The 25270-nt window shown below is 40.3% G+C and overlaps 1 protein-coding gene across 1 annotated transcript in view; it reads left to right on the forward strand.

Annotated features, from left to right (window-relative positions):
- LOC124722229 (integral membrane protein GPR155) overlaps nucleotides 1-25270 on the forward strand; it is a 160437-nt gene that overhangs the window by 13194 nt on the left and 121973 nt on the right. Inside the window, exon 2 of the mRNA XM_047247421.1 lies at nucleotides 19017-19136. Coding sequence (XP_047103377.1) covers nucleotides 19017-19136 — 120 coding nt within the window. The remainder of the gene's footprint in view (nucleotides 1-19016; nucleotides 19137-25270) is intronic.

Here is a 25270-nt window from a genome sequence, read left to right on the forward strand (position 1 = left end):
TTGAACACAGCAGAAAGGAACTATTCTGCAACCACAGAGGAGCTATAAGGCAGGACACACTTTTGCTGTTATTTGTATTACAAAAAATTTGAAGTGTTAGCAGATCACACAGCTTTGAAGTGGTTGTTGGTATTGAGGAATTCATTGAGTACACTGACATGGTGGGTGTTAAAATTGAGTAAGTTTGATTTCAAAGTAGACCAGAAACACTAGTGTGGGTGGACGTAGAAGAAAGATTGGTGTAGTTCATGTAGCAGGCCATAGCATTGCAGAGTTGCAAAGAGCAGAAGCTGCGCACTGTGGAACAACACAGGAAAGAACATGAGAGGTATTATCGCCTACGCTATCCAGAGAAATCTGCGTTAGCTAAGCATGCGTTAGAAAATGGTCACCACGTAAAATTTGACGATACCTCTGTCGTGGCTCGCACTAACGGCTTCTGGGACAGTTTAATACAGGAAACTATTAAAATAAAAATTACCACAAACACCCTGAATAGAGATGGTGGCTTACAGCTCAGCGCTGCGTGGGATCCAGCGATCGCGCGGTTGAAGAGGGCACATCGAACGCCGACTCAAAACATGCCCATATATGGCAATGTCACAGGCACCAGTGACATCACAGCCAGCAGCTAGTGTACATAAGGGCGCACCAACAGCCCACTGGCAGTTATAACACTTGACAATGGCCAAGGAGTGCTTGGCGGAAAGCTCGTGTAGTTTTAACCAATTGACGCGGTTGGAAACCCAAGAACATTTTATTCAATGTTATCGCCGCGAGACTCTGCATTCATACATTTCACAGATGATGCTGTAGTATACAGAGAAGTTGCACCATTAGAAAATTGCAGCGAAATGCAATGAAGATCTGCAGCGGATAGGCACTTGCTGCAGGGAGTGGCAACTGACCCTTAACATAGGCAAATGTAATGTATTGCGAATAAATAGAAAGAAGGATCCTTTATTGTATGATTATATGATAGTGGAACAAACACTGGTAGCAGTTACTTCTGTAAAATATTTGGGAGTATGCCTATGGAATGATTTGAAGTGGAATGATCATATAAAATTAATTGTTGGTAAGGCGGGTGCCAGGTTGAGATTCATTGGGAGAGTCCTTAGAAAATCTAGTCCATCAACAAAGGAGGTGGCTTACAAAACACTCGTTCGACCTATACTTGAGTATTGCTCATCAGTGTGGGATCTGTACAAGGTCGGGTTGACAGAGGAGATAGAGAAGTTCCATAGAAGAGCGGCGCGTTTCGTCACACTGTTATTTGGTAAGCGTTACGGAGATGTTTAACAAACTCAAGTGGCAGACTCTGTAAGAGAGGCACTCTGCATCGCGGTGTAGCTTGCTGTCCAGGTTTCGAGAGGGTAAGTTTTTGGATAAGGTATTGAATATATTGCTTCCCCCTACTTGTACCTCCCGAGGAGATCACGAATGTAAAATTAGAGAGATTCGACGGAGGCTTTCCGGCAGTTGTTTTTCCCGCTAACCATGCACAACTGCAACAGGAAAGGGAGGTAATGACAGTGGCACGTGAAGTGCTCTCCACCACACACCATTGGGTGGCTTGCGAAGTATAAATGTAGATGTATGTTGGAAACATGCTTATTTTTCTGGAATCACTTTTTTCCCTCCTCAAACCTCTACTCTGTGTAAGTCAGTGACTGTATATCATTATCTCCAACTCCACATAATTTATACCAAGGAGAGTTGAACTGCCTCTTTCACATGAGGCCCAGACTTGCCAAGACACTTGAGCACCTGTGTCTAACAAATCTGTGTTCCTGTCTACTACACCACATTACACCTATGCATACATTTTTGTAGCATTTAATTTCACTAGGTGCACTGCTTAGTGGACTTGGAGCTCCCATTGTTGTTTAACAGTTGGTTATTTACATTCTGTCCTTTCCCATTATGTCCTTTAATTCTGCAATCTCAGTCTCAGTGTCCCACATTCCCACATCTCTTACATTGTGGTTGTAAAAATATCTTCATACATAACCCAAACTTTCACAATGACAGCCCTTCACGTCAGTAGAAAAGGCACTTCACCTATCGAGGACTCTCGTTATTGTGCTGTAGTTATGCCTATGGCGTCATCCAAGTCCTTGAAAAACTGGGTGGGCATCCTCTTAGAAATGTGCTTAACATCCAGTGTTTTGCTTCCTGTATAATGATCCTATTTGTTTCATCACTATCACCCTTGGGGGCTCAGCATTTTTTTGCTAGGTATGGGCTTGATGACCCTAGTGTTCCTGAGTTGGGAACTGGTGAGCATCACCAGTCCCTTGTCACCGTAAGCTCCAGGCATGCCTTAACTACCACTATGAGGCTTGGGATGGAATGTTATATGTTACAGGGAAAGGGAATCTTGGCTTGACTGCCTGGATCATGAGGTTGGTAAAAGCCTCTATAAAAAATACCTCAATCTCAAGGTGTTCTGTGTGCTGATGAGATACATGGCTGCTATGAAAAAGTCATTAGTGGGCAAGCTGTATGGACCTGCCACACCTCAGTTGTGTAAGGCTTACCTAGGTACGCGGGCTGTGTCTAGATGTACTTTAACTTCCCTTGCTGCTCATGGGACTGAGATAGATTGTTCATAATTTTTTCCATCTTCTTCCCAGCGGAAAGGATGGGCCACTGGAAGGTACCACCACCCAGTCTAACGAGAAGCCTCATGTAGCCAGTCCTCTTGACTCAGGGCTTCATTCTAAAATTATTGTCTTGAATAACAGAATGCATACTAGTTAACAGAATATGCTTTTAGCAGTGAAAATAAAAGAGGGTAGCCTCGAGAAGGTTCTGCTCTTCTGTATTCAAAATGGTTTAGAGGGAATCTGTGGCTCTTTAAAACCAGAAAAGTGCATGTGCCATGGGACACTGTTAGCGGAAACTTCAAATTCACACCAAGCGGCTAACCTGCTAAATACCTCAGGGAGTCAGCAATAGAGACTGAACTGCACAACACCTAGAACTACAGTGAAGGTATTGTGACTTACAGGGATCTAGTTGACATTCCCGAGGAGGAATTGCAATGTGAGTGGGCTCCAGAAGGTATAGTTGATTTGCAAAACATCATGAATGGAGTGGATGGGGATTGTCAAATCTCACTCCTTTATTCTGATATTCGATAGAACAAAACTTCCTGAACACGTTAAGGTAGGTTTCCCTTGTCTAAGCATGTGGCCTTATGTCCCCAACCCAATGTGGTGTTTCAAATGCCAGCACTTTGGGCATACTACTCTCAGGTGCAAGGGAGAAGCCACTTGTGGCAGATGTCGTAAGGCCACGCACAAAGGACTTGCTTGTTCATCTCCTTTGAAGTGTGTGAATTGCTCTGGGGTTCACCTTATCTAGAGTCGGGACTGCAGCATATATCTTGAAGCGTAAGAGATACAAGAGTTTAAGACTACGAAGTGATCCCATATGATGAGACCTAAAAAATGCCATGCTGCCCCCAATGTTCACTACATGCTTTGCTTCGGTTCTTAAACAGTCAGTGCAGAAAACTGATGCTGCTACACAAATCGAGGTTGCTAGTGTCAACACTAGTACCTGCATTTGTCACTGCACTTGTACTGCTGCAGTCATTTCAAAGCCTGTTCCTCCCCCCAGAACTTCAGAAAATGCTGTGGTTGCTGATGTTGTGGAACTCCCTGCCCCTCCAAAGATTCTGTATGGTCCATAGTCCAGTAATGTCATTACCACTTCTATGAGGGTCTCTCCAAAGCCAACTCAGACCAAAAAATCAAAATTGAAGGTGAAGAATCACCCGTTGACGGAGATGAGAAGTCCACAGTCTGCCAATATTGATGTGATCCTGTGATGCCTCTCTCAACTCTTCTTTAGAGGTGATGGACCTTGATGTTGGACTGGGGCGCTTCTCTCTCCCAAAGACTGAGGCTCTACCCATTGCGGGCTCCCCTTGCCAGCAAAAAGTCAGGATGGAAGTCCTAGCCCTGTGGTAGACGGCTCCAGTCCCAACGCGGAATGTTAATGGGTTCAGGACACATGTGGAGGAACTGAAACTCCTGTCACAAACATGCACCCTGTGCTTTTGTTTACAAGAAACAAATTTTAAAACCACTAACATCCCTGTACAACGGGGCTATAACCGTCACCGAAAGGATGGCCTGACTGGAGACAAATCCAAGTAGGGTTTATTGTGTTTGTCAATAACATGCATCACTCTTCTGCTCTCTCCTTGGTTACTGACTTGCAAGCAGTAGCCATTGCAGTTCATGTGGATCAGAAGCTTACTATCTCGCTCCATAGGATGCAATGGAATCCGAGGCTCTCACAGACCTTATTGAACAACTCTCCTGCCCATTTCTCCTACTGGGCGATTTCAACGTCCATAATGTACTATGGGACTTGAGCGTACTTGGCCTAGGGCTCAACTCTTAGAGAACCTCGCACTGTCTCAGGAGCTGTGCATCCTCAATACAGGCAGTCCCTTGCCTTAATGAACTGTGCAGGAAGGGCCATGGAGTGAAGGTTTAACCATCATCTGGTTGGGTTGTTAGATACCAGGAAAGTCCTTAGGTGCTCTCAATGTGGATTCCGCAGATTTCATTCCACTGTGGACTGTCTTGACTGTAGTAGAGGTGACTATTCAGTAGGCTTTTCTATGTAAACATCACTGTCTTGGTATATTACGTGATATGACTAAGACATACAACAGATTAGATTAGATAAGATTAGATTTACTTTCATTCCAATTGATCCGTAGTGAGGTGGTCCTCCAGGATGTAGAACATGTCAGAAAAACAACAATATATGACAATTATTTACAACTAAAACAAATAAGCTAATGTACCATTCCGCAGGTCCCAAGTGGAATGATCGTAATTTTTTAATGAACACTATATGAAAGAGGCATTTTACAAATACTAATGCGCTGAATTTAAAATAAAAAAGTTTATTTATTTATAAGGTAATAAACATATAATACAACTACTATAATACTTATTTACAATGAACACGTTACTGCACTGAAATTGTGCAGAAGTTTTGTTATATAGGGATGCTGTAACTTACCAAACGAAAGCGTTGGTATGTTGATAGAGACAAAAAACACACAAATACACCTCTTTCCTGATGAAACAACCGTGGGTTGCGAAAGAGTGTAATTTATATGTGTGTTTGTGTGTTTTTTGTCTCTATCAACATACCAACGCTTTCGTTTGGTAAGTTACAGCATCTTTGTTTTTAGATATATTTTTCCCACGTGGAATTCATCAATGGAGTAGGAGGAGTTGGTCACCAATAAATCCTTTAGGCTTCTCTTAAACTGAATTTCATTGGTTGTTAAGCTTTTTATAGCTGCTGACAAGTTATTGAAAATGTGTGTTCCTGAATAATGCGCACCTTTTTGTACAAGACTAAGTGACTTTAAATCCTTGTGAAGATTATTCTTATTTCTAGTATTGATTCCATGAATGAGCTGTTGGTTTGAAAAAGTGATATATTTTTAATGAGAAATTTCATTAAGGAATAAATATATTGGGAAGCAGTAATTAGTATCCCTAGTTCCCTAAACAGGCTTCTGCAGGATGTTCTTGAGTTCACACCACATATAACTCTTACTGCACTTTTTTGTGCCCGGAAAACTTTAGCTTGGCTTGATGAATTACCCCAAAAAATAATCCCATATGACATTATGGAATGAAAGTAAGCATAGTATGCCAGATTTTTCGTTTTTATATCCCCTATGTCTGACACAATTCGCATTGCAAATAGAGATTTGTTAAGACGTTTCAGCAGTTCTGTGGTGTGCTCCTCCCAGTTGAATTTATTATCAAGCTGTAATCCCAAGAATTTAACACTGTCCACTTCTTCTATCTTCTTGTCATTGTATGTTAGACGTATACTCTTGGGACACACCTTACAAGTTCTGCACTGCATGTAGTGTGTTTTTTCAAAGTTTAGTGACAAAGAATTGGCTAGGAACCAGTGATTAATGTCCACAAATATTTTATTAGCTGATCTTTCTAAGACTACACTTGATTTGCTATTTATTGCAATGTTTGTATCATCGGCAAACAAAACGAACTTGGCATCTGGTAATGTTACTTATGAAAGGTCACTGATGTACACAAGAAAAAGTAAGGGACCCCACATGTAATTATTTCCCAATTGGATGATGCCTGATAGCTTGATACATGTCTCTTTCCTAATAACACCCTTTGTTTCCTGCCAGAGATATAGGATTTGAACCATTTTGCAGCATTTCCTGTTACACTATAACATTCTAATTTACTTAAAAGGATATTGTGATTTACACAGTCAAATGCCTTTGACAGATCACAAAATATACCAGTTGCCTGCAATTTTTTGTCTAATGAATTAAGCACATTTTCACTGTAAGTGTAGATAGCCTTCTCAATATCAGAACCCTTTAGAAATCCAAACTGTGACTTTGACAGTATGTTATTTGAGATAAGATGGTTATAAAGCCGACTGTACATTACTTTTTCTAAAATTTTTGAGAATGCTGGCAACAGTGAAATTGGATGGAAATTTGATGCTATTTCTGTATCTCCCTTCTTAAACAGTGGCTTAACTTCAGCATATTTCAACCATTCAGGAAATATTCCACTGATAAAGACTGGTTACACAGATAGCTTAATATGTTACTTAGCTCAGAATCACATTCTTTAATTAACTTTGTTGATATTTCATCATACCCACTAGATGTTTTTGATTTTAAAGATTTTATGATGGACATTATTTCTGTTGGGGTAGTGAGGGTCAAATTCATATTATGGAAGTTACTTGAAATGTCTGGTTTGAGGTATTCCATAGCAGCATCTACCGAACCTGACAATCCCATCTTTTCAATAACAGCTATAAAATGTTTGTTGAAAAGTTCTGCAACACTATACACATCTGTCACCAGTGTATCATTTACTCTTAATGCTATTTGTTCCTCTTTATGTCTGGTTCTACCAGTCTCCTCCTTCACTATATCCCATATTGTCTTTATTTTGTTATCTGATATGACTATCTTTTCCTTGAAATATATTTGCTTTGACATCCGTATTACAGTCTTTAATATTTTTCAGTATTTCTTGTAATGTGCTATAGCATCAACATTGGAACTGTTTCGGATTGACAGATACAGTTTTCTTTTTGTTTTACAAGATACCCCTATTCCTTGAGTAATCCATGGCTTCTTTGTAGACTTTGCTCTAACCTTGGCAAGTTTTGGGGGAAAACAATGTTCGAATAAGGTAAGCACTTTGTGTTATATTCTTCATTCATGTCATGAGCACTGTAAAGATCAGTCCAGTGAGTGTCTCTGAGGAGTGTCCTAAAATAATCAGTTTCTGGCTTATTGATTACCCTCTTGAGCTCAGATTTAGCAGATTTTATATCCTGTTCAGTATTAACATTTAACAGAAGAAACTGCATCTCATGGTCTGAGAGGCCATTGACTATTGGTTTTGTAATATAATTTTGTTCATTGGACTTTTGTATAAAGATATTATCAATGGTTGTTTGTGAGCAATTGGCTACTCTAGTGGGGAACTTTACAGTGGGAATTAAGTTGAATGATAGTGTTACTAAATAAAATAAGTTCTTATTGGAAGAATCTTTAAGGAAATCTACATTGAAATAACCAGCAACCACTATTTCTTTATTTTTGGTTGTTAAATGGGCCAGTACAGCTTCAAGGTGGTTTACAAACAAATTAAAGTTACCTGCAGGTGCTCGATATACACTTAATAATATGAAGGATTTTTGTGAAATTCTACTTCTGTTGCACATGCTTCCATATGCTGTTCTAGGCAAAATTTATGAATGTCTATGTTCTTAAATTTATGACAGTTCCTGATGAATGTGGCAACTCCTCCTTTCTCCATTTCTGATCTACAAAAGTTCTATACCAGTGGTCAAATGATGTTCGAGAGGCAGATTATGTCAGCTGGGTTTGAAGACTCTAATTCATCTATGCAGATAGTTAATTCATTAATTTTATTTCTCAGTCCTCGAATATTTTGATGCAATAAAGATAGCTGACATTTCACATTGACTGAGTTAAAATTGGCTAGAGTTAAAATATCTGCTGACTGTTGAAAATTCTTAACCAATAGCTGTTTATGCTGATGTAATAAGCTAGAATTATACTACTTGGGGATGCAGTAACATTATTTGGAGACACAGTATTCTTGTGCAACTCCACCAACGGGGCTTCTGTGGCCAACTCCCCGTCTTCATATGGTCCTTCCTGTCTAAGTGCATTTTTAGTTCCAAGTTGGTGATGTGCAGTCAGATCATTTTGAGCAGGAGAATGGTGTTTCTCAGGTCAATGTTTTAAATGTTACCCTCTTTACCATAGCCATAAACAGTGTCACATCTATGCACTGTGAAACAGTCCTGTGTTACTCTTGGTCACACACAGTGGCCCAACTAAAACTGTCACATCATGCTAACTGCGGCATCACAGAGCTGTTACAAACACACCCACCAACATCCTGTCGAGGTCACACCCATTTCCATCCACTGTCACAGCTGCCAGAGTTAAATTCTAGTTCATTGTTGATATGTCATCATAATAATGATGATGATTTGTTCACATCATCACGTCGCTTTAGCATAGTTCAAAGAAACAAACTATTTTAAAAGAATTCCTCTGAAAATTTGAGAGGTGTGTGTGTCATGAAGTTGATTTAAGAATGATAACAGCAACGCGTTCTCACATATTTGATAATGTCATAATGTACACGAAATGAAACTGAACTGTGCAGACACGCCGGCCGCAGTGGCCGAGCGGTTCTAGGCACTACAGTCAGGAACCGCGTGACCGCTACGGTCGCAGGTTCGAATCCTGCCTCAGGCATGGATGTTTGTGATGTCCTTAGGTTAGTTAGGTTTAAGTAGTTCTAAGTTCTAGGGGACTGATGACCTGAGAAGTTAAGTCCCATAGTGCTCAGAGCCATTTGTGCAGACACAATTATAGGTATTTCAACAAGCACTAAGGTTGTGAACACAGGTCTCCACACCACGGCTATCCAAGTATATAAATCCGGGGAATACTGTTTATTTTAGTTGTTCCAATCTACTTTTGTGAAAGGCAGTTTTCATTATTTTTTCTAAGTAGAAAGTCTTTCCTCTTCTGTCTTGGCTTACTTGATTTCCTGTGGTTTATGGCACTACCCATGGACTCATGAAATGTGTCAGAGTTGTTGTTGGCACCAAGTATGGTTGGGTTGTGAATGGTTACCTTTGTGTGGATGGAATGTTTTATGCTGCCAGTCAAGTTGCAAGCCCATTGACGTAGGCAAACCCTCAGACAACCAACTGAAAAGTATCCTGTGATAAACATAGCTTGTAATTTTCTAGAATTACATGCCATTTTTGAGATACTTAGGTTTGTGCTATTTTATTGTCTGAAAGCTAGCAAAAAATTTTGAATTCGATGTATTTAAAATATATAATAACTTTAAGTAAAAAGTTATTTAGGAGGTCATAACAACCCCCTACCCCACCCTCCCCCCTTGCGAGGTCCCAGCCTTGCATCCCTAATGTGTCCTTGAGTGACTGGTTTAAAAATATCTGCAACATAATTTAATAAGCCCTAGACAATTATGCAAATGATGTTAAGAAGGAAATGTATTGTCATGTTATTATTACTTTACTTTTGAACCTTATTAGCTCTAAGAAAACATTTTTCATTTAGTTTGCTTTTTCTTAATCTGTGTAATGCTAGGATGGTTAGTTACATGTTGTACACATGATGATTTTGCTAAATGGTGACAAACTGCAGGAAACGATCGTAGAGAAAATAAGGAGCAAAAACAGTTGTAGGGACATAAGGCTGGAAATATATTCCAAGGAAGGTACACCCACTTGAAGGTGGAGATATAAGATGTTGAGCACTGTAGAACATGATCTTAGTGTCAACACCAGGCAGGTTTCCAACTAGAAAGGGATAAGCCAGATGACTGTGTGGAATATTCTCCATAACAACTGCCACTATGCATATCACTTAAAACACAAGCAGGCTTTATTATCTACTGACTTGTCTCCTTGGTGATGGTTTTGTCACTCTTTCGTCATACAGGCCACTGTGCTGCAGAGAGTTCTGTCATCCATCCTATTAATAGATGAGGCTACCTTTTCTAGGGATGGTATTATCAACCTTCACAACACTCACATGTAGGCTTTGCACAATCCCCACAGAATGGTGGCAGCGAACCATCGGCATCGGCTCAGCCTTAATGTGTGAGTGAGGATTATAGTTAACCACCTGTAGAGTGTAGGGCTAAAACACTTGTACAGACAGAACATTCTCACTTATCTGGAATGTTCTCATGTATGCTTTCATTCATTGAAACTTACACTGTCAAAGATCTTCTATGTCTGTAAAAGATCTTTTATATCCACCTTCAAGTGGGCGTGTCTTTCTTGGAATGCCTTTCTGGCCATATGTATATAGGACCTATTTTGCTCCTTATACTCTCAGGGATAATTTCCTGCTGGTTGTCCTCATGTAGCAAACTCACTTTGTGTATGTCATCTATGATAAATCTTAAAATATTAAAATTATAAAGAAACAAAAAGGCTGGCCAGTTCATATTTTTGGAAGGTGAAATTGTTATTGTCAGTAGCAACATTTAAAGTAAACACCAATACTCCAAGCTTCTAGAACTATATGTACATTTTTCAGGGCAGTGTTAGTGATAAATGTTATGAGGTGGGTCATATTTTGTGTCTGCAATTACAAATCATGTCCCTATATAGGATACAAGAATGAGTTATTCATTCTGTTCCACACAATGATGGGATAGGGTATTGGGAATATCCATTAATTCAAAACCATATGAAATGTGCAGCCAGCTAGCCACCCCTTTTACAAGTTATCTGGATATGCAAATGTCTGTTAGCACTGTACAACAGAATGTACATTATAAAGGAACGTCCATTCACACAGTACACAGTAACTGTTATCATTTAACAGAAATCAGCAGCTGAATGGTATAATTGGTGGATAAAATCTTTTTGATCTTAACAACTTTGAGGATTTTATCTGTTAGTTCTGCCATGCAAAGCTAAGAGGTCACATACTGTTCCTCTAAGGGTACAATTTAGTGCACAGAATATTGTGGCCTGAGAGACCTTGCACCTGATTACAATAATGGTGACCATAGAAAAAACTTAGAGCACAAGATTAACAAGAAAACTGTTGTGGCTTAACAACCAACAAGATCTGATCAGTCAGATCTGCCGTGAAAAGCTAAGAATTAGGATAATTTTTGTCTTAAACGGTTTTTACTCATTGCCTTATTTTATGAAAATTAACCATTATGTTGACAGTGCCACATGGATCCACAGAACAACTTACATATCACCATAATCTATTGTCAGTTTTTCTGCTAACCATCCATTTTGGTGCAAGAACTGCCCAGTCTGTGCCAGGGAATAAAAGAAACTTGACACCTGTGGTCTTGAAATAATTACTTTACATAGGCAAAAAATCTCAACACTAGATCGCCATAATTTTTTATAACTGAATTCTCTCTTAAAAAATGCACTTTTTCACATAAATAACTGCTTATTCTCACACACTGGATTCCTTTAGTCAACAATGGGTACAATGTGAATGTATGCTTTCCCGGCGTATACAGCTGGTGAAGAGTTCTCGGGCTTCCAGCCTGGTGGCGGTGTCTTCAAACTGCGATGTTTCGATGAGTGACATACTCGTCATCTTCTCAGAAGGTGACAAATAGCACCAGAGCTATTGTAAATTTGACAGATAAGGTGCTAGATGCAGCCACAACTTCTGTCCTCATGAAAGGGTTGAACTTTGCACCTGTACCAAGCACCATACTGAAACGGGACATCATCAGCAGTGTAGAGGAAGCAATCTGGGGCCTACTGAAGGAGGAAGCTGAGCAGAGTCAAAGGGAGACCTGCAGGATCATCGACATGTCACGACTCCCGAAAGCCAACATTACTGCGCCGTAGCGAGAGGCTATCCGTGCACTGAGGGATGTTGCTGACATCATGGTCCTCCCAGCAGACAAGGGAAATGCGACGGTGCTGATTCGCACAGTCAACTACCAACAGAAAATCTGCTCTCTGCTGCAAGACACAGCCTACAGGAAACTCAACAAGGACCCTACATCGACGATGACCAGGAAAAACGTGGTGCTACTGAAGGACCCAGATCTGCCAGAGGCAGTGCAGAAACAGCTGTATCCCAGAGCGCCAACGACACCGCGCCTGTATGGATTGCCCAAGATTCACAAAGATGGGGTGCCTCTACGGCCGATTCTGGACACTATCAACTCGCACAGTTATGGACTGGCCAAATACCTGGTGACACTATTAAAATCACTGGTGGGACACTGCAGTCATCACGTGAAAAACTCCGCAGATTTCGTAAGAGTACTGAAGGACATCCGAATACAGAGAGATGAGCTTCTTGTGAGCTTCGATGTCACCTCCTTGTTCATGAAAGTACCTCTACAAGACGCCTTGGCACTCCTTAATCAGCACTTCGAACCTGAAACAGTGAATCTCTTTGAATATGCACTTATGACCACCTACTTCAAGTGCAATGGAGAGCATTATGAACAAGTGGATGAAGTGTCCATTGGGTCTCCCCTTGCTCCAGGGATCGCGAATCTTTATATGGAACACTTTGAGGAGGTGGCACTACAAACTGCTCACCGTAAACCCAGGCACTTCCTCCGCTATGTGGATGACACTTTCGTGATTTGGCAGCATGGCAGGCAGACACTGGAGGAGTTTATGGACCACCTAAACGGCATACATGAGAATATCACCTTCACGATGGAAGAAGAAGAGAATGGCTGTATTCCATTCCTGGACATACTGATCAGGAAGAAAGCAGATGGCACGCTGGGCCATTCAGTATATAGAAAGAAGATGCACACAGACCTGTACCTCCATGCAACCAGCTGCCACCATCCGTCGCAACACCAGTCAGTACTGACCACCTTGGTACATAGGCTGTGCGTCATTTGTGACAAAGAAAGCCTGTCAGACAAATTACACCACCTAAGAGAGGTATTTTGGAAAAACGGGTACAGTGAAACACAGATTGGTAGGGCCTTCAAGAGGAGACAGACTGACAAAATTTAGGAAGAGGAAGAAGAGGAAGAGGAAGTTAACAAGAGACTCGCCTTTCTTCCATATTTGGGGTCCATATCAGCCAAAATCGGGAGGCTACTGAGAAAATTAAACATAAATACCGTCTTCCAACCGCCGCCAAAGACGAAAGAGCTGCTGGGCTCAGCTAAAGACCCTCTCAAACTCAACACACCTGGTATATACAGCATTGCCTGCAAATGTGGTGTACAATACATTGGACAAACACAGCGCTGTATCTCAAAAAGGTGCGAGGAACACACCAGGCATGTCCGACTTGGACAGATAGAGAAATCTGCTATAGCTGAACATAGCATCAAAGAAAACCACACCTTTGATTTCGAGAACTCCAGGGTGCTGTGCCGAGCCGGGAGCTATTGGGACAGCGTCATTAAAGAATCAATAGAAATACGGGTCCACGAGAACAGGGACGAAGGTTATCAACTGAGCGCGGCCTGGAATCCAGCATTAGCCGCAATACGCCAGGAGCGCACCAAGAACCGTCCAGCTCACGAGACGCGACCAGAATGCTCTGACGGAGACACGAACGGTGCACCCGCTTCCCCCTCCACCCCGCCCGCCGGCTCCTCTGGATCCAGCCTCCCGCGGCCAGGTGGTGGGGGGCACGCCGCAGGTATAAAGGGACTGGCATCCGCAAAGTCTGGCACTTCGCCAGAAGATGATGCGTATGTCGCTCGTCGAAACGTCGCAGTTTGAAGACAGCACCACCCGGCTGGAAGCCCGAGAACTCTTCACCAATGGGTACAATATTGAACAGCTTCCAGAAATTTAGTTTACAGACTCTACCATTTCATCTTCATTTACATTTTGCATAATATTGTATGTGAATAAAGCAAGCTGTGTTTCACTCGGAGAATTTTTCCCAAACCTGTGCTGATTTTTTGAAAGAACCATCTGTTTACTCAAAGAACTGTATAAGTGGACCTTAAAAGAAGGTGCTCTATGGTCCTCAGTGGTGGATGTCCAAGATGGACTCTGGAGTGGTATGGAGGGTGAAAAATTTTTGCAGTGGTCTAAAACTGTTGTATATTACCACTTAATTAAATTGTTTATGTTGCTTTTTGTTACCAATAACCAGATTTAGGACATTTAGGATTGTTGGAAAAACTGAAAAAGTACATTATTTTTAGGTTGAGTAGTAAGGACTTGGGTTTTCTCAGCATTGATCTCTGTATTGCTAGGGGTGGGGGGAGGGGGGTTGGGGGGAGGGGGTTGGGGGGGGGGCTGGAAGGAACCATAGACTCTTTGTCCCACCCCATCTCATCCCACCCCCTGGATCTGCCAGTGAGAAGGGGTGGAGGGGGAGGTGGGGGGTAATTTCATGTCAGTTCAGTGCAGAAAAGTAACATTTTCAACCAGACCACCTCAGATTTCTTTCAAGTTTGGTACATTCAATTATCCAGATAAGAGGTTGAAAACTATTAATTTTCGGGGGATGTATGACAATTGTGAAGAGAGTTACAAGTCTGCAAAATGTGGAAATTGTGTTAACTTTATGTGTACCTGTATCAGTATAAATGACTGTAATTCTAGTTCTAATCCAGATGCAGCAATAAAATTTGTATCACGTACATTGATATGCAACATGGTGGGTTTCTTATAAATTTCACATTCAAGGTCAATGACCTTAACCTTCTGCCTTGAATATTTCAAAACACCATGTCTTCAATTTTTATGAAAAAAATATTTTGTTGCTCCAATATGCTACCGTAAACATGGTGAATATTAAGAAATCACTCCAAAGGCATCATGCTCAAAAATTTATTTAATCAGCATCAGTACACTACATAAAGCAGAAAGTAACACACAAATACAAAACACAAATCATTAAAAAAATACAGTATATAAGTATTTCCTTATTATTTGCCTTTCCCATGGTAATGTATGCATAATTTTCCCATTTATTATCAGGAAAATTGGCCACCCTCTAGTACCACCATATACTTGTCATTTTTCCATGCTTTTGATCTTAATTTATCTTTGAGCAACTATGAGCAGTGGGTCTGAAAGAAACATCCAAATATCACTCCAAATCCACTATCCCAGATACTGTTGTCAATATGAGTTCACAGTTAGATTCATTTTGGACCATGCTCTGGTCCAAATATTTCTAATTTTGCTGTAAACACTCCATCTCATAGGAGTTTGGTCTATCTCTCTCATATACAATCCATGAGTTACTGGAAATTTCCCTACTTGTTGTTTTGAATTTCAACCAACTCTCGGTTCCTAATCTGATATGGGAGTGACTACTTTCTACGAGAGACATGGAGAAAAGGAAGAAAGACTAAGATTTCATGTACCATCAACTACAAGGTTGTTATAGATGGAGCACATTGTCAGATTGGGGAAAGATAATGAAGGGGATCAGCTGTGCCCTTTCAGAGGAACCATCGTGGCATTTGCCTTAAATGATTTAGGAAATTAAGGAAAACCTAAATCTAGTTAGCCAGGTACATATTTGAGCCAGTGCTCTTACGAATAAGAATCTAGTGTCTTATGACTATTCTACATTCCTCGGTAAGAGATACAGAAGTTTTGGTACTTTAATGCCCACTATCTGTTCTATTTTAACGTTCTCACTTTCTCATTTTCTATCCAATCAGTTTTAATAATTAGCTTACATGACAGTGGTTTTTTATGTTGGGAAATCAGAGCATTGGTTAAGAATAAACATTTGTTCTCATACTCTGCACCCAAGTGCCCATTTCTGATGAAAATTTTACACTTGGACTATCTAGGGTAACTTTTTACAAGTCTCCAACTTCTAGCATGGGTTGAGAAATCTGCACCCATGCTTGTCAAAGTCTACAGTTAATTGCATTTCAGACTATCAAGTGTTCCAGTCTGGTCTCATCCATCTCGTGGGCAATTCTTCCCAGGATACAGACTGAATGCACTTTCTTTACATTCTCCTCCCATGATGCTGTTTCTATAACATGCCTAAAACTTGAGTTACATACAGATAACACCCCCTTCTTTACTCTCTCTAGCTGCCAAACTTTGAAAAAGAAGAGAATGTTGCTGAAGCAGGAGAGATGAGGCCCATGAGTTCTCTTCTCATTATCAGTGGGCAGCAATGCCTCAAACTTATCCATAAGAAGCCAGTTGTCTCAAAGTTCGCTACAGGCCACATCAAAAGCAGCAGTAATTGACAAGTTCCACTAATAATTTGTTGCGACATGAGCTAGTCGTGCCACTCCACTAGTGGTGCAATTGACAGTGGCTATAGGTGTGCCAGTTGACTGCTATCAGCACAGTTTCCAGCTGTTTGTGGATAGTAGTGAATTCGTCCATCAAGATACAGTAATGGGCACAATCTTTAGTGGAATCTACTTGTGAAAGTAACATGTGAACCCAGCTTTTAAAAACACCAAAGTAGTAAAGACACTAGAAATGCCAAACACAGTTAAAAATTAGTTGCTGCCTATTTCCAAACAGAAGCTTGTAAACAAAATTAAACCAAGTGCAGTGCAGAAACTTTGAACTGTTGCTGCCCCAGCAAGGGACACTGCTGCTGCTGCAAAGGATGCTGCTGGTAACTACACCTGACACCTCAGAAACTGACACTTTTCAATGAGGAGTGGTTACTGATTTAAATTTCAGTGACTAAAATGCAGTGTAACCACTGGAAGATTCACTTGTTTATATTTTAACTTTGCACAGACCACCATTATATTACAGTTACAAAGGCTTTGTGCAGCAGCTCTTAAATGAGAAACGTGTCACTCATTTCAGATTGAATATTTGTAGAACTGTATGTTCATTTCCCATCACAATTTTTTCGTTGTTTAGAGTCTTCTTTAGTGTCAGTAACCATTGTTTTGCTGGAACCCCTGCGTTTCAGTCAGTATTTGAATTTGCTTTGCAGTTAATTAAAGTGAGGTGTTATTGCTTTGAAAATTGATGATTTTTCTATATGTATTGCTTAGGTGTGTAGCTGAGAACAATTTGCTGTTAGTGGAACTCTTTTGATATATATGTTACTGAGTTCTTTGCACAGAATTCTCGCACATCCTGGTCTTTCTTTAAAGCACCGGCATCTTATTCCCACTTGACTTCAGTCCTCGTATTGCTGTATTGATTAAATTCCTGAGATGCCTCTTCACATACATTGAATTCCATATAGAGGGCACGGGTAGCAGGAGCGGTAGAGTACTTGATATTCGAACTGCCATGCTGACTGAATCAAAGACCAGTCTTCATCCAGTTCCAGACATTAGTGAAATGTGTAGGGAGTAAAAGCAACTGGTATGCTCCACATTCTGTGCCACAGAAAACAAAAGTGTTCTAAAGTGCATTTATTCCAAGGGCATTGACTTGTTCATTGTGTGGAGGTTAATTTGTGATGGATGTATTTCAGCTTGGCAGTTGGTGCCTCATGTAAGTGTAAGATAATTAATGCTTCCTCAGAAAATAATGAAACTGAACCTAAAGAATAATGCACAGATACATGCCCAGTTATTAAAAAAGTATAATGTGAGTGGATATTAGTTTTGTGTTCTGTGATTACAGACTGCATAGCAATTCTAAGGTGAATGGCATTTTTGGCAGCGTATTGTATGTGGAAGTTCTATTGTGGAATGTTTTGGAAGTTATAGTATGGTATGGCCATACATGAGGTTCATAAAATAACGTGCCAGAGTAATATGGTATTTGTTTTTGGAGTAAAAGTATGGCGTGTGAATGGGCAGATGTCCAAACTAGTGTAGTATCAGTGTATAGCACTTAATTTTTACCCAGATTCAAATTTGAAATTCCATAGATTGTTACCCATCTGTCTTTAGTCCATAGAATTTAAAAAGCTACCTTTCCATGATTAAATATTGGTAGTTATTGAGCTGCTGCCTCTTTTTCTTCGCCCCTCTTTCCATCTCTCTTCGTGCTCTCCCCTGCCTTCCCCCCCTTTTCTTCCACCCTGCCTCCCCCCTCATACAGGTACTAATTCAAGAAAATAAATCCCTTGAAAAAGGCAAGGGCCATACTTGTTGTTCAACTCTGTAATGTTTAACTCTCTGTGCTCCCACCAGTTGTGACCACTGCAGCTATGATACCTTCTGATTTGTTGTTATAGTGGAGCAATAAATCAAACTTTCATAATTTGCAATGCTTTTAGAGAGAAAAGTGGAACCATTGCAAGCTGTACCACAAGACTTGAAACAAATTTCCCTTTGTCATAATTTTTTAAATCAATATTCAACAGTTTTTTTTAAGAATTAGCAATATATTTAAATTAACCATTACAGTTTCCTGACAAATTCTGTAGCTACTCGTGACGACATTTATGTGGTTGTGTAGGCTGATGGAAAATTTATTTCACAGAGGAATTTGTTAATGTGTTTCACATTCTGGTATTTTGCTTATACTTGATTGCCCAAAATTTTCAAAATCTTTTACCTACTGTGTGCATGCACTTTACCGTGCAAGACATTCAGAAACTCTTGTTCAACTGAGAGCTGGTGAAAAGTTCAAATCATTCCACAGCAAATTTTCTATTTATAAGTTCGATCTTAATGCTATATTTTGTTATCATGCAGCACAGTCACTACAGTACTTATTTCAAAACCCTATGTACTTCTGCAGCATTACCACTTGGCCAAATGCTGCAGCTGACTCCCATCATCCCTACCTTTGTACTTCAGTCCTGATCTAAGAATGTGTCTCATACAAGTAGCACAAAATATTCAGTTTGAATCCACCTCAACACTGAGATGGAGATGTGATATGTGATAGATGCTTCATTATTATTTTGGTTCAGCCAATATTCCAGAGACCTTTTTGTATCTATATTGCAATATTTGTAGTATGTGTTGTGGAGCTAAGCAGCAATGATTTTATGATTCTGTGTGTGCTTACAGGTCCTATATGATGGGATTATCTGAGGAAATGAACAATAATGCAACCACATCAGGGGCTACAATATCAATGGATGATTTATATCCAGCACTTTTTGAGTGTTTTGCAGTTATTTTGTGTGGGTAAGAGTCTTGCATGTATATAAATTGTAACATTATTAATTTCAAAATGTAAATTTACTTATTGATTAAGGTGCAGGATGTGGCAATAATCTATATTATTGTTCCTCTAATATTCCATTTAATGAGAGACTACAGTATGAATACATTTTTTGCATGTATAGTGACAGTTGAAAATTTGTGCCAGATAGAGACTTGATCCTGGATTTCGTGCTTAATCATTATGCTGTCTGAGCACTGAATTGTTTCAGCATCTTTCACATAAGATGCAGTTCTTCCAATTTAAATTCTCATTACTATGTATTCCCAAAATTTTGTAACTTTGACCTTAATTGTTTAGTCTTATTCATGGTTTAAATTTATGATTTGTTGACAGTGGCAGCTCGTGAGTGTACATTCTGGGTGTTCACAAATCTTTAGAGTCAAATATTCTTACGGTGCACCCGCACAACAACTGGTGCTAACTCTACATTTCCTTGTTAAATGTTCGCTTGTAGACATGCTTAATTGATTTCATCACTCTCTCAATCAAAGCATCTGTTCTTGGAGGCCCTAGTTCCTTTGCAACTAACTTTTCCTAGTAATTTACTTTTCTGTTCCCAGAATGAGATTTTTTACTTTGCAGCGGAGTGTGCGCTGATATGAAACTTCCTGGCAGATTAAAGCTGTGTGCTGGACTGAGAGTTGAACTCACAGCTTTGCTTTTCTGTTAGCAGTTAAAACAGATTCAACGTAGTTCATGTTTACACTGCACACAAAAGCTGATTCCTGCTCAGTAGCTGGCCGTTGGTGGCCGAGCGGTTCTAGGTGCTTCAGTCTGGAACTGCGCGACTGCTACGGTCGCAGGTTCGAATCCTGCCTAGGGCATGGATGTGTGTGATGTCCTTAGGTTAGTTAGGTTTAAGTAGCTCTAAGTTCTAGGGGACTGATGACCTCAGATGTTAAGTCCCATAGTGCTCAGAGCCATTTGAACCATTTGAACCTGCACAGTAAACAATCAACTCCAAACACAAATTGCCATTTGTGGTAACGATTAAACTCCAGTAGTAATGTCTATCAATATGTCACATGACTAGAATACAAATGAGGTGCTGAGATCCATAAGGGCCTATAAAGCATACAGCCATCAATCCCACATTTAAATGAACATCAGCGAAACCAGAGGTACAGCTTTTCATGAATTTTCATATACGCAGTGTGGACGTATAGCACAGATAAACCTGACTCACCATAAGGTCAACACGTTTCAGAAGCATGAATAAATGCTACAGTCTCACAATTGATGATGATGGACTTTAGGCTGTTATGATTCTCAGTGCTTCAAATGAATTACTGTATGATAAAATTCATAGCTTAATATATTATAACTCATTCAGAAACCTACAAAATAGGTTTGCAGTCAGTACAGCTTTAATATATACTGATGTCTGATCTAATTTTACTACAGTATATAGTGAGTGAATTAGCATATCTGAGGAGTGTGCTATCATCTAGCAGGATTTATGCCAAGCAAATGGGGATAAAAGTCTGCCACAGTGTGCTACCACTTGGTGGCACTCACGTAAATGTCTAGTTGAGTGACAAGGGCTAGCTGTGCACATTGTGAACTGTGCACATTGTTTATCAAATCCATATGTATTTGGCCCATAAGGCAATTACGTCATGAGAGTTGTGCATGCACAGAACCTGCTTAAAACATGCGCAACTGCAGGTGTGCTCACAACCCTATGCCAAGTTTCACAGAGTGTAGAGGAGCAGTGGCAGGATAGATTTAAGTGCCATATCTTTCAGATTGCAGTATCTATGTTATGTTTAACAGCATTCAAAGAAAAATAAACCAATAAATCTACAAGGTGTTGAAAGTTAGGGTGTTCACTTGCTCTTGTGCGTTTACAATGCAGCTGTCATTGTTTGTTGGTATGCATAGTTGAATATGATATATTTTTTAATTAAAGAGTGACCATTTGAAAAAAAAGGTCAGTAATTCTTTGAAACACATTATTTACCATTTCTTCTGTCGCTGTATGTCTATTGACACTGATTATAGTACTTGTCATATTAAAAAAATAACTAATTTTGCTTTATGTGCATTAAATGGTAGGTCATTTATATGTACAAGAAACAGTGTTGGGAGCTAACACAGAAACTCGAGGGAGATTTCCTCAGTTTCCTGTCCATAGTTGTTGAATTGTATAACAAATTTCTGCATTTGTTTTGTGTCATAAACACCCAGTAACTGTGGATCTTTCCTATTGCTTCAGAGTTAGTTTTCCTTATTTGTAATGGGATGCATTTATTTATTTACGTAAAAGAATATAATGTTGTTAATGCATTGTAAACTGCGTCTTATATAGGGTGTGGGAAACTTTTGTAACAATTCTTCCATAACCTATGTTTAATTTTATTCATATGATTGTGCATTAGGCATTGTTCCAACATCCATGTCTTTCTTGACTTACCTTTACAAATTCTGTCACTTAGTTAAAACTAAATATTATAGCTATTTACTGCCTTGTTGGCTTCACATTTAGCTGTCTGTGTATGTCTTCACACTTCACATAGTTTCTAAAGAGACTGGGATGTGGAGCTGTGAAGGGAAATAACTCTGTGTTAGATCATTTGTTTGCGGGAAAAGTTATTACATGAAATTCTGAAAGTTGAACAGTTATGTTGTATTTAATTTTATCAGTCTGCCTGGTGTTCATTCACTCAGTGTGATATTGTCATGTGTTATTCCTGTAACTAAAGAGGTCTTGTTTTTCCTCACTAGAGCAAGAACTGTCTTTTGTGGTGTTAACGATTTTAACTATTTTGTGACGAGCAGCTGGGTTAAAGAAGTTATGTGGTGACATGAACAGTACTCCATGATCCCCTATGCTTTGCTCCCAATTCCCCCCTCACCCCCTCGCCCAAGTAAAAAATTAAAGTTGTAACAACTAGATTTTATGAGTCTACATGTCTTGGTCCATTTTTTCTGTTAATTCAGTTAGACGTGTGTGTGTGTGTAGAGGGTGGGGGGGGGGGGGGGGGCAAGGAGGGAGGAGGGGGACATGCATGTGTATGTGTATATGTATATGTGCTCAGACATCCAGATGATGAACCTGAACCCTAAACTACATCTACATCTACATCTACATTGATACTCCGCAAGCCACCCAACGGTGTGTGGCGGAGGGCACTTTACGTGCCACTGTCATTACCTCCCTTTCCTGTTCCAGTCGCGTATGGTTCGCGGGAAAAACGACTGTCTGAAAGCCTCCGTGCGCGCTCTAATCTCTCTAATTTTACATTCGTGATCTCCTCGTGAGGTATAAGTAGGGGGAAGCAATATATTCGATACCTCATCCAGAAACGCACCCTTTCGAAACCTGGCAAGCAAGCTACACCGCGATGCAGAGCGCCTCTCTTGCAGAGTCTGCCACTTGAGTTTATTAAACATCTCCGTAATGCTACCACGGTTACCAAATAACCCTGTGACGAAACGCGCCGCTCTTCTTTGGATCTTCTCTATCTCCTCCGTCAGACCGATCTGGTACGGATCCCACACTGATGAGCAATACTCAAGTATAGGTCGAACGAGTGTTTTGTAAGCCACCTCCTTTGTTGATGGACTACATTTTCTAAGCACTCTCCCAATGAATCTCAACCTGGTACCCGCCTTACCAACAATTAATTTTATATGATCATTCCACTTCAAATCGTTCTGCACGCATACTCCCAGATATTTTACAGAAGTAACTGCTACCAGTGTTTGTTCCGCTATCATATAATCATACAATAAAGGATCCTTCTTTCTATGTATTCGCAATACATTACGTTTGTCTATGTTAAGGGTCAGTTGCCACTCCCTGCACCAAGTGCCTATCCGCTGCAGATCTTCCTGCATTTCGCTACAATTTTCTAATGCTGCAACTTCTCTGTATACTACAGCATCATCCACGAAAAGCTGCGTGGAACTTCCGACACTATCTACTAAGTCATTTATATATATTGTGAAAAGCAATGGTCCCATAACACTCCCCTGTGGCACGCCAGAGGTTACTTTAACGTTTGTAGACGTCTCTCCATTGATAACAACATGCTGTGTTCTGTTTGCTAAAAACTCTTCAATCCAGCCACACAGCTGGTCTGATATTCCGTAGGCTCTTACTTTGTTTATCAGGCGACAGTGCGGAACTGTATTGAACGCCTTCCGGAAGTCAAGAAAAATAGCATCTACCTGGGAGCCTGTATCTAATATTTTCTGGGTCTCATGAACAAATAAGGCGAGTTGGGTCTCACTTGATCGCTGTTTCCGGAATCCATGTTGATTCCTACATAGTAGATTCTGGGTTTCCAGAAATGACATGATACGCGAGCAAAAAACATGTTCTAAAATTCTACAAGACATCGACGTAAGAGATATAGGTCTATAGTTTTGCGCATCTGCTCGACGACCCTTCTTGAAGACTGGGACTATTTGCGCTCTTTTCCAATCATTTGGAACCCTCCGTTCCTCTAGAGACTTGCGGTACACGGCTGTTAGAAGGGGGGCAAGTTCTTTCGCGTACTCTGTGTAGAATCGAATTGGTATCCCGTCAGGTCCAGTGGACTTTCCTCTATTGAGTGATTCCAGTTGCTTTTCTATTCCTTGGACACTTATTTCGATGTCAGCCATTTTTTCGTTTGTGCGAGGATTTAGAGAAGGAACTGCAGTGCGGTCTTCCTCTGTGAAACAGCTTTGGAAAAAGGTGTTTAGTATTTCAGCTTTACGCGAGTCATCCTCTGTTTCAATGCCATCATCATCCCGTAGTGTCTGGATATGCTGTTTCGAGCCACTTACTGATTTAACGTAAGACCAGAACTTCCTAGGATTTTCTGTCAAGTCGGTACATAGAATTTTACTTTCGAATTCAATGAACGCTTCACGCATAGCCCTTATTACGCTAACTTTGACATCGTTTAGCTTCTGTTTGTCTGAGAGGTTTTGGCTGCGTTTAAACTTGGAGTGGAACTCTCTTTGCTTTCGCAGTAGTTTCCTAACTTTGTTGTTGTACCACGGTGGGTTTTTCCCGTCCCTCACAGTTTTACTCGGCACGTACCTGTCTAAAACGCATTTTACGATTGCCTTGAACTTTTTCCATAAACACTCAACATTGTCAGTGTCGGAACAGGTGTTGACTCAGATAAGGCAAGGATAATGGTGTTTTCATTTGAACATTCTTCAGGCCTCCATTCATATCTACATCTGTACTCTGTATAGTGAAGCATACATGATGTATCATAATCAACCATTGATACTCCATTCACACATCTACATCTGCATCTACATCTACATCCATACTCCGCAAGCCACCTGATGGTGTTGGTGGAGGGTATTTTGAGTACCTCTATCGATTCTCCCTTCTATTCCAGCCTCGTATAGTTCGTGGAAAGAAAGATCATCAATATGCCTCTGTGTGGGCTCTAATCTCTCTGATTTTATCCTTATGGTCTCTTTGCGAGATATACGTAGGAGGGAGAAATATACTGTTTGACTCCTCGATGAAGGTATGTTCTCGAAACTTCAATAAAAGCCCGTACCGAGCTACTGAGTCTCTCTCCTGTGAAATCTCCCACTGGAGTTTATCTATCATCTCCGTAATGCTTTTGCGATTACTAAATGATCCTGTAACGAAGCGCGCTGCTCTCCGTTGGATCTTCTCTATCTCTTCTATCAACCCTATCTGGTACGGATCCCATACTGGTGAGCAGTATTCAAACAGTGGGTGAACAAGTGTACTGTAACCTACTTCCTTTGTTTCCGGACTGCATTTCCTTAGGATTGTTCAATGGAATCTCAGTCTGGCATCTGCTTTACCGACAATTAATTTTATATGGCCATTCCATATTAAATCACTCCTAATGCGTACTCCCAGATAATTTATGGAATTCACTGCTTCCAGTTGCTGACCTGCTATATTGTAGCTAAATGATAAAGGATCTTTCTTTCTATGTATTCACAGCACATTAGACTTGTCTACATTGAGATTCAATTGCCATTCCCTGCACCATGCGTCCATTCATTGCAGATCCTCCTGCATTTCAGTACTATTTTCCTTCGTGATGCACACAAGTGAAATTGTCAGCTACCTTCTGTATATTCCTGAATTTCTTTT

Source organism: Schistocerca piceifrons, chromosome X, assembly GCF_021461385.2.
Source record: "Schistocerca piceifrons isolate TAMUIC-IGC-003096 chromosome X, iqSchPice1.1, whole genome shotgun sequence".
In the NCBI taxonomy this organism is placed as follows: Eukaryota; Metazoa; Arthropoda; class Insecta; order Orthoptera; family Acrididae; genus Schistocerca; species Schistocerca piceifrons.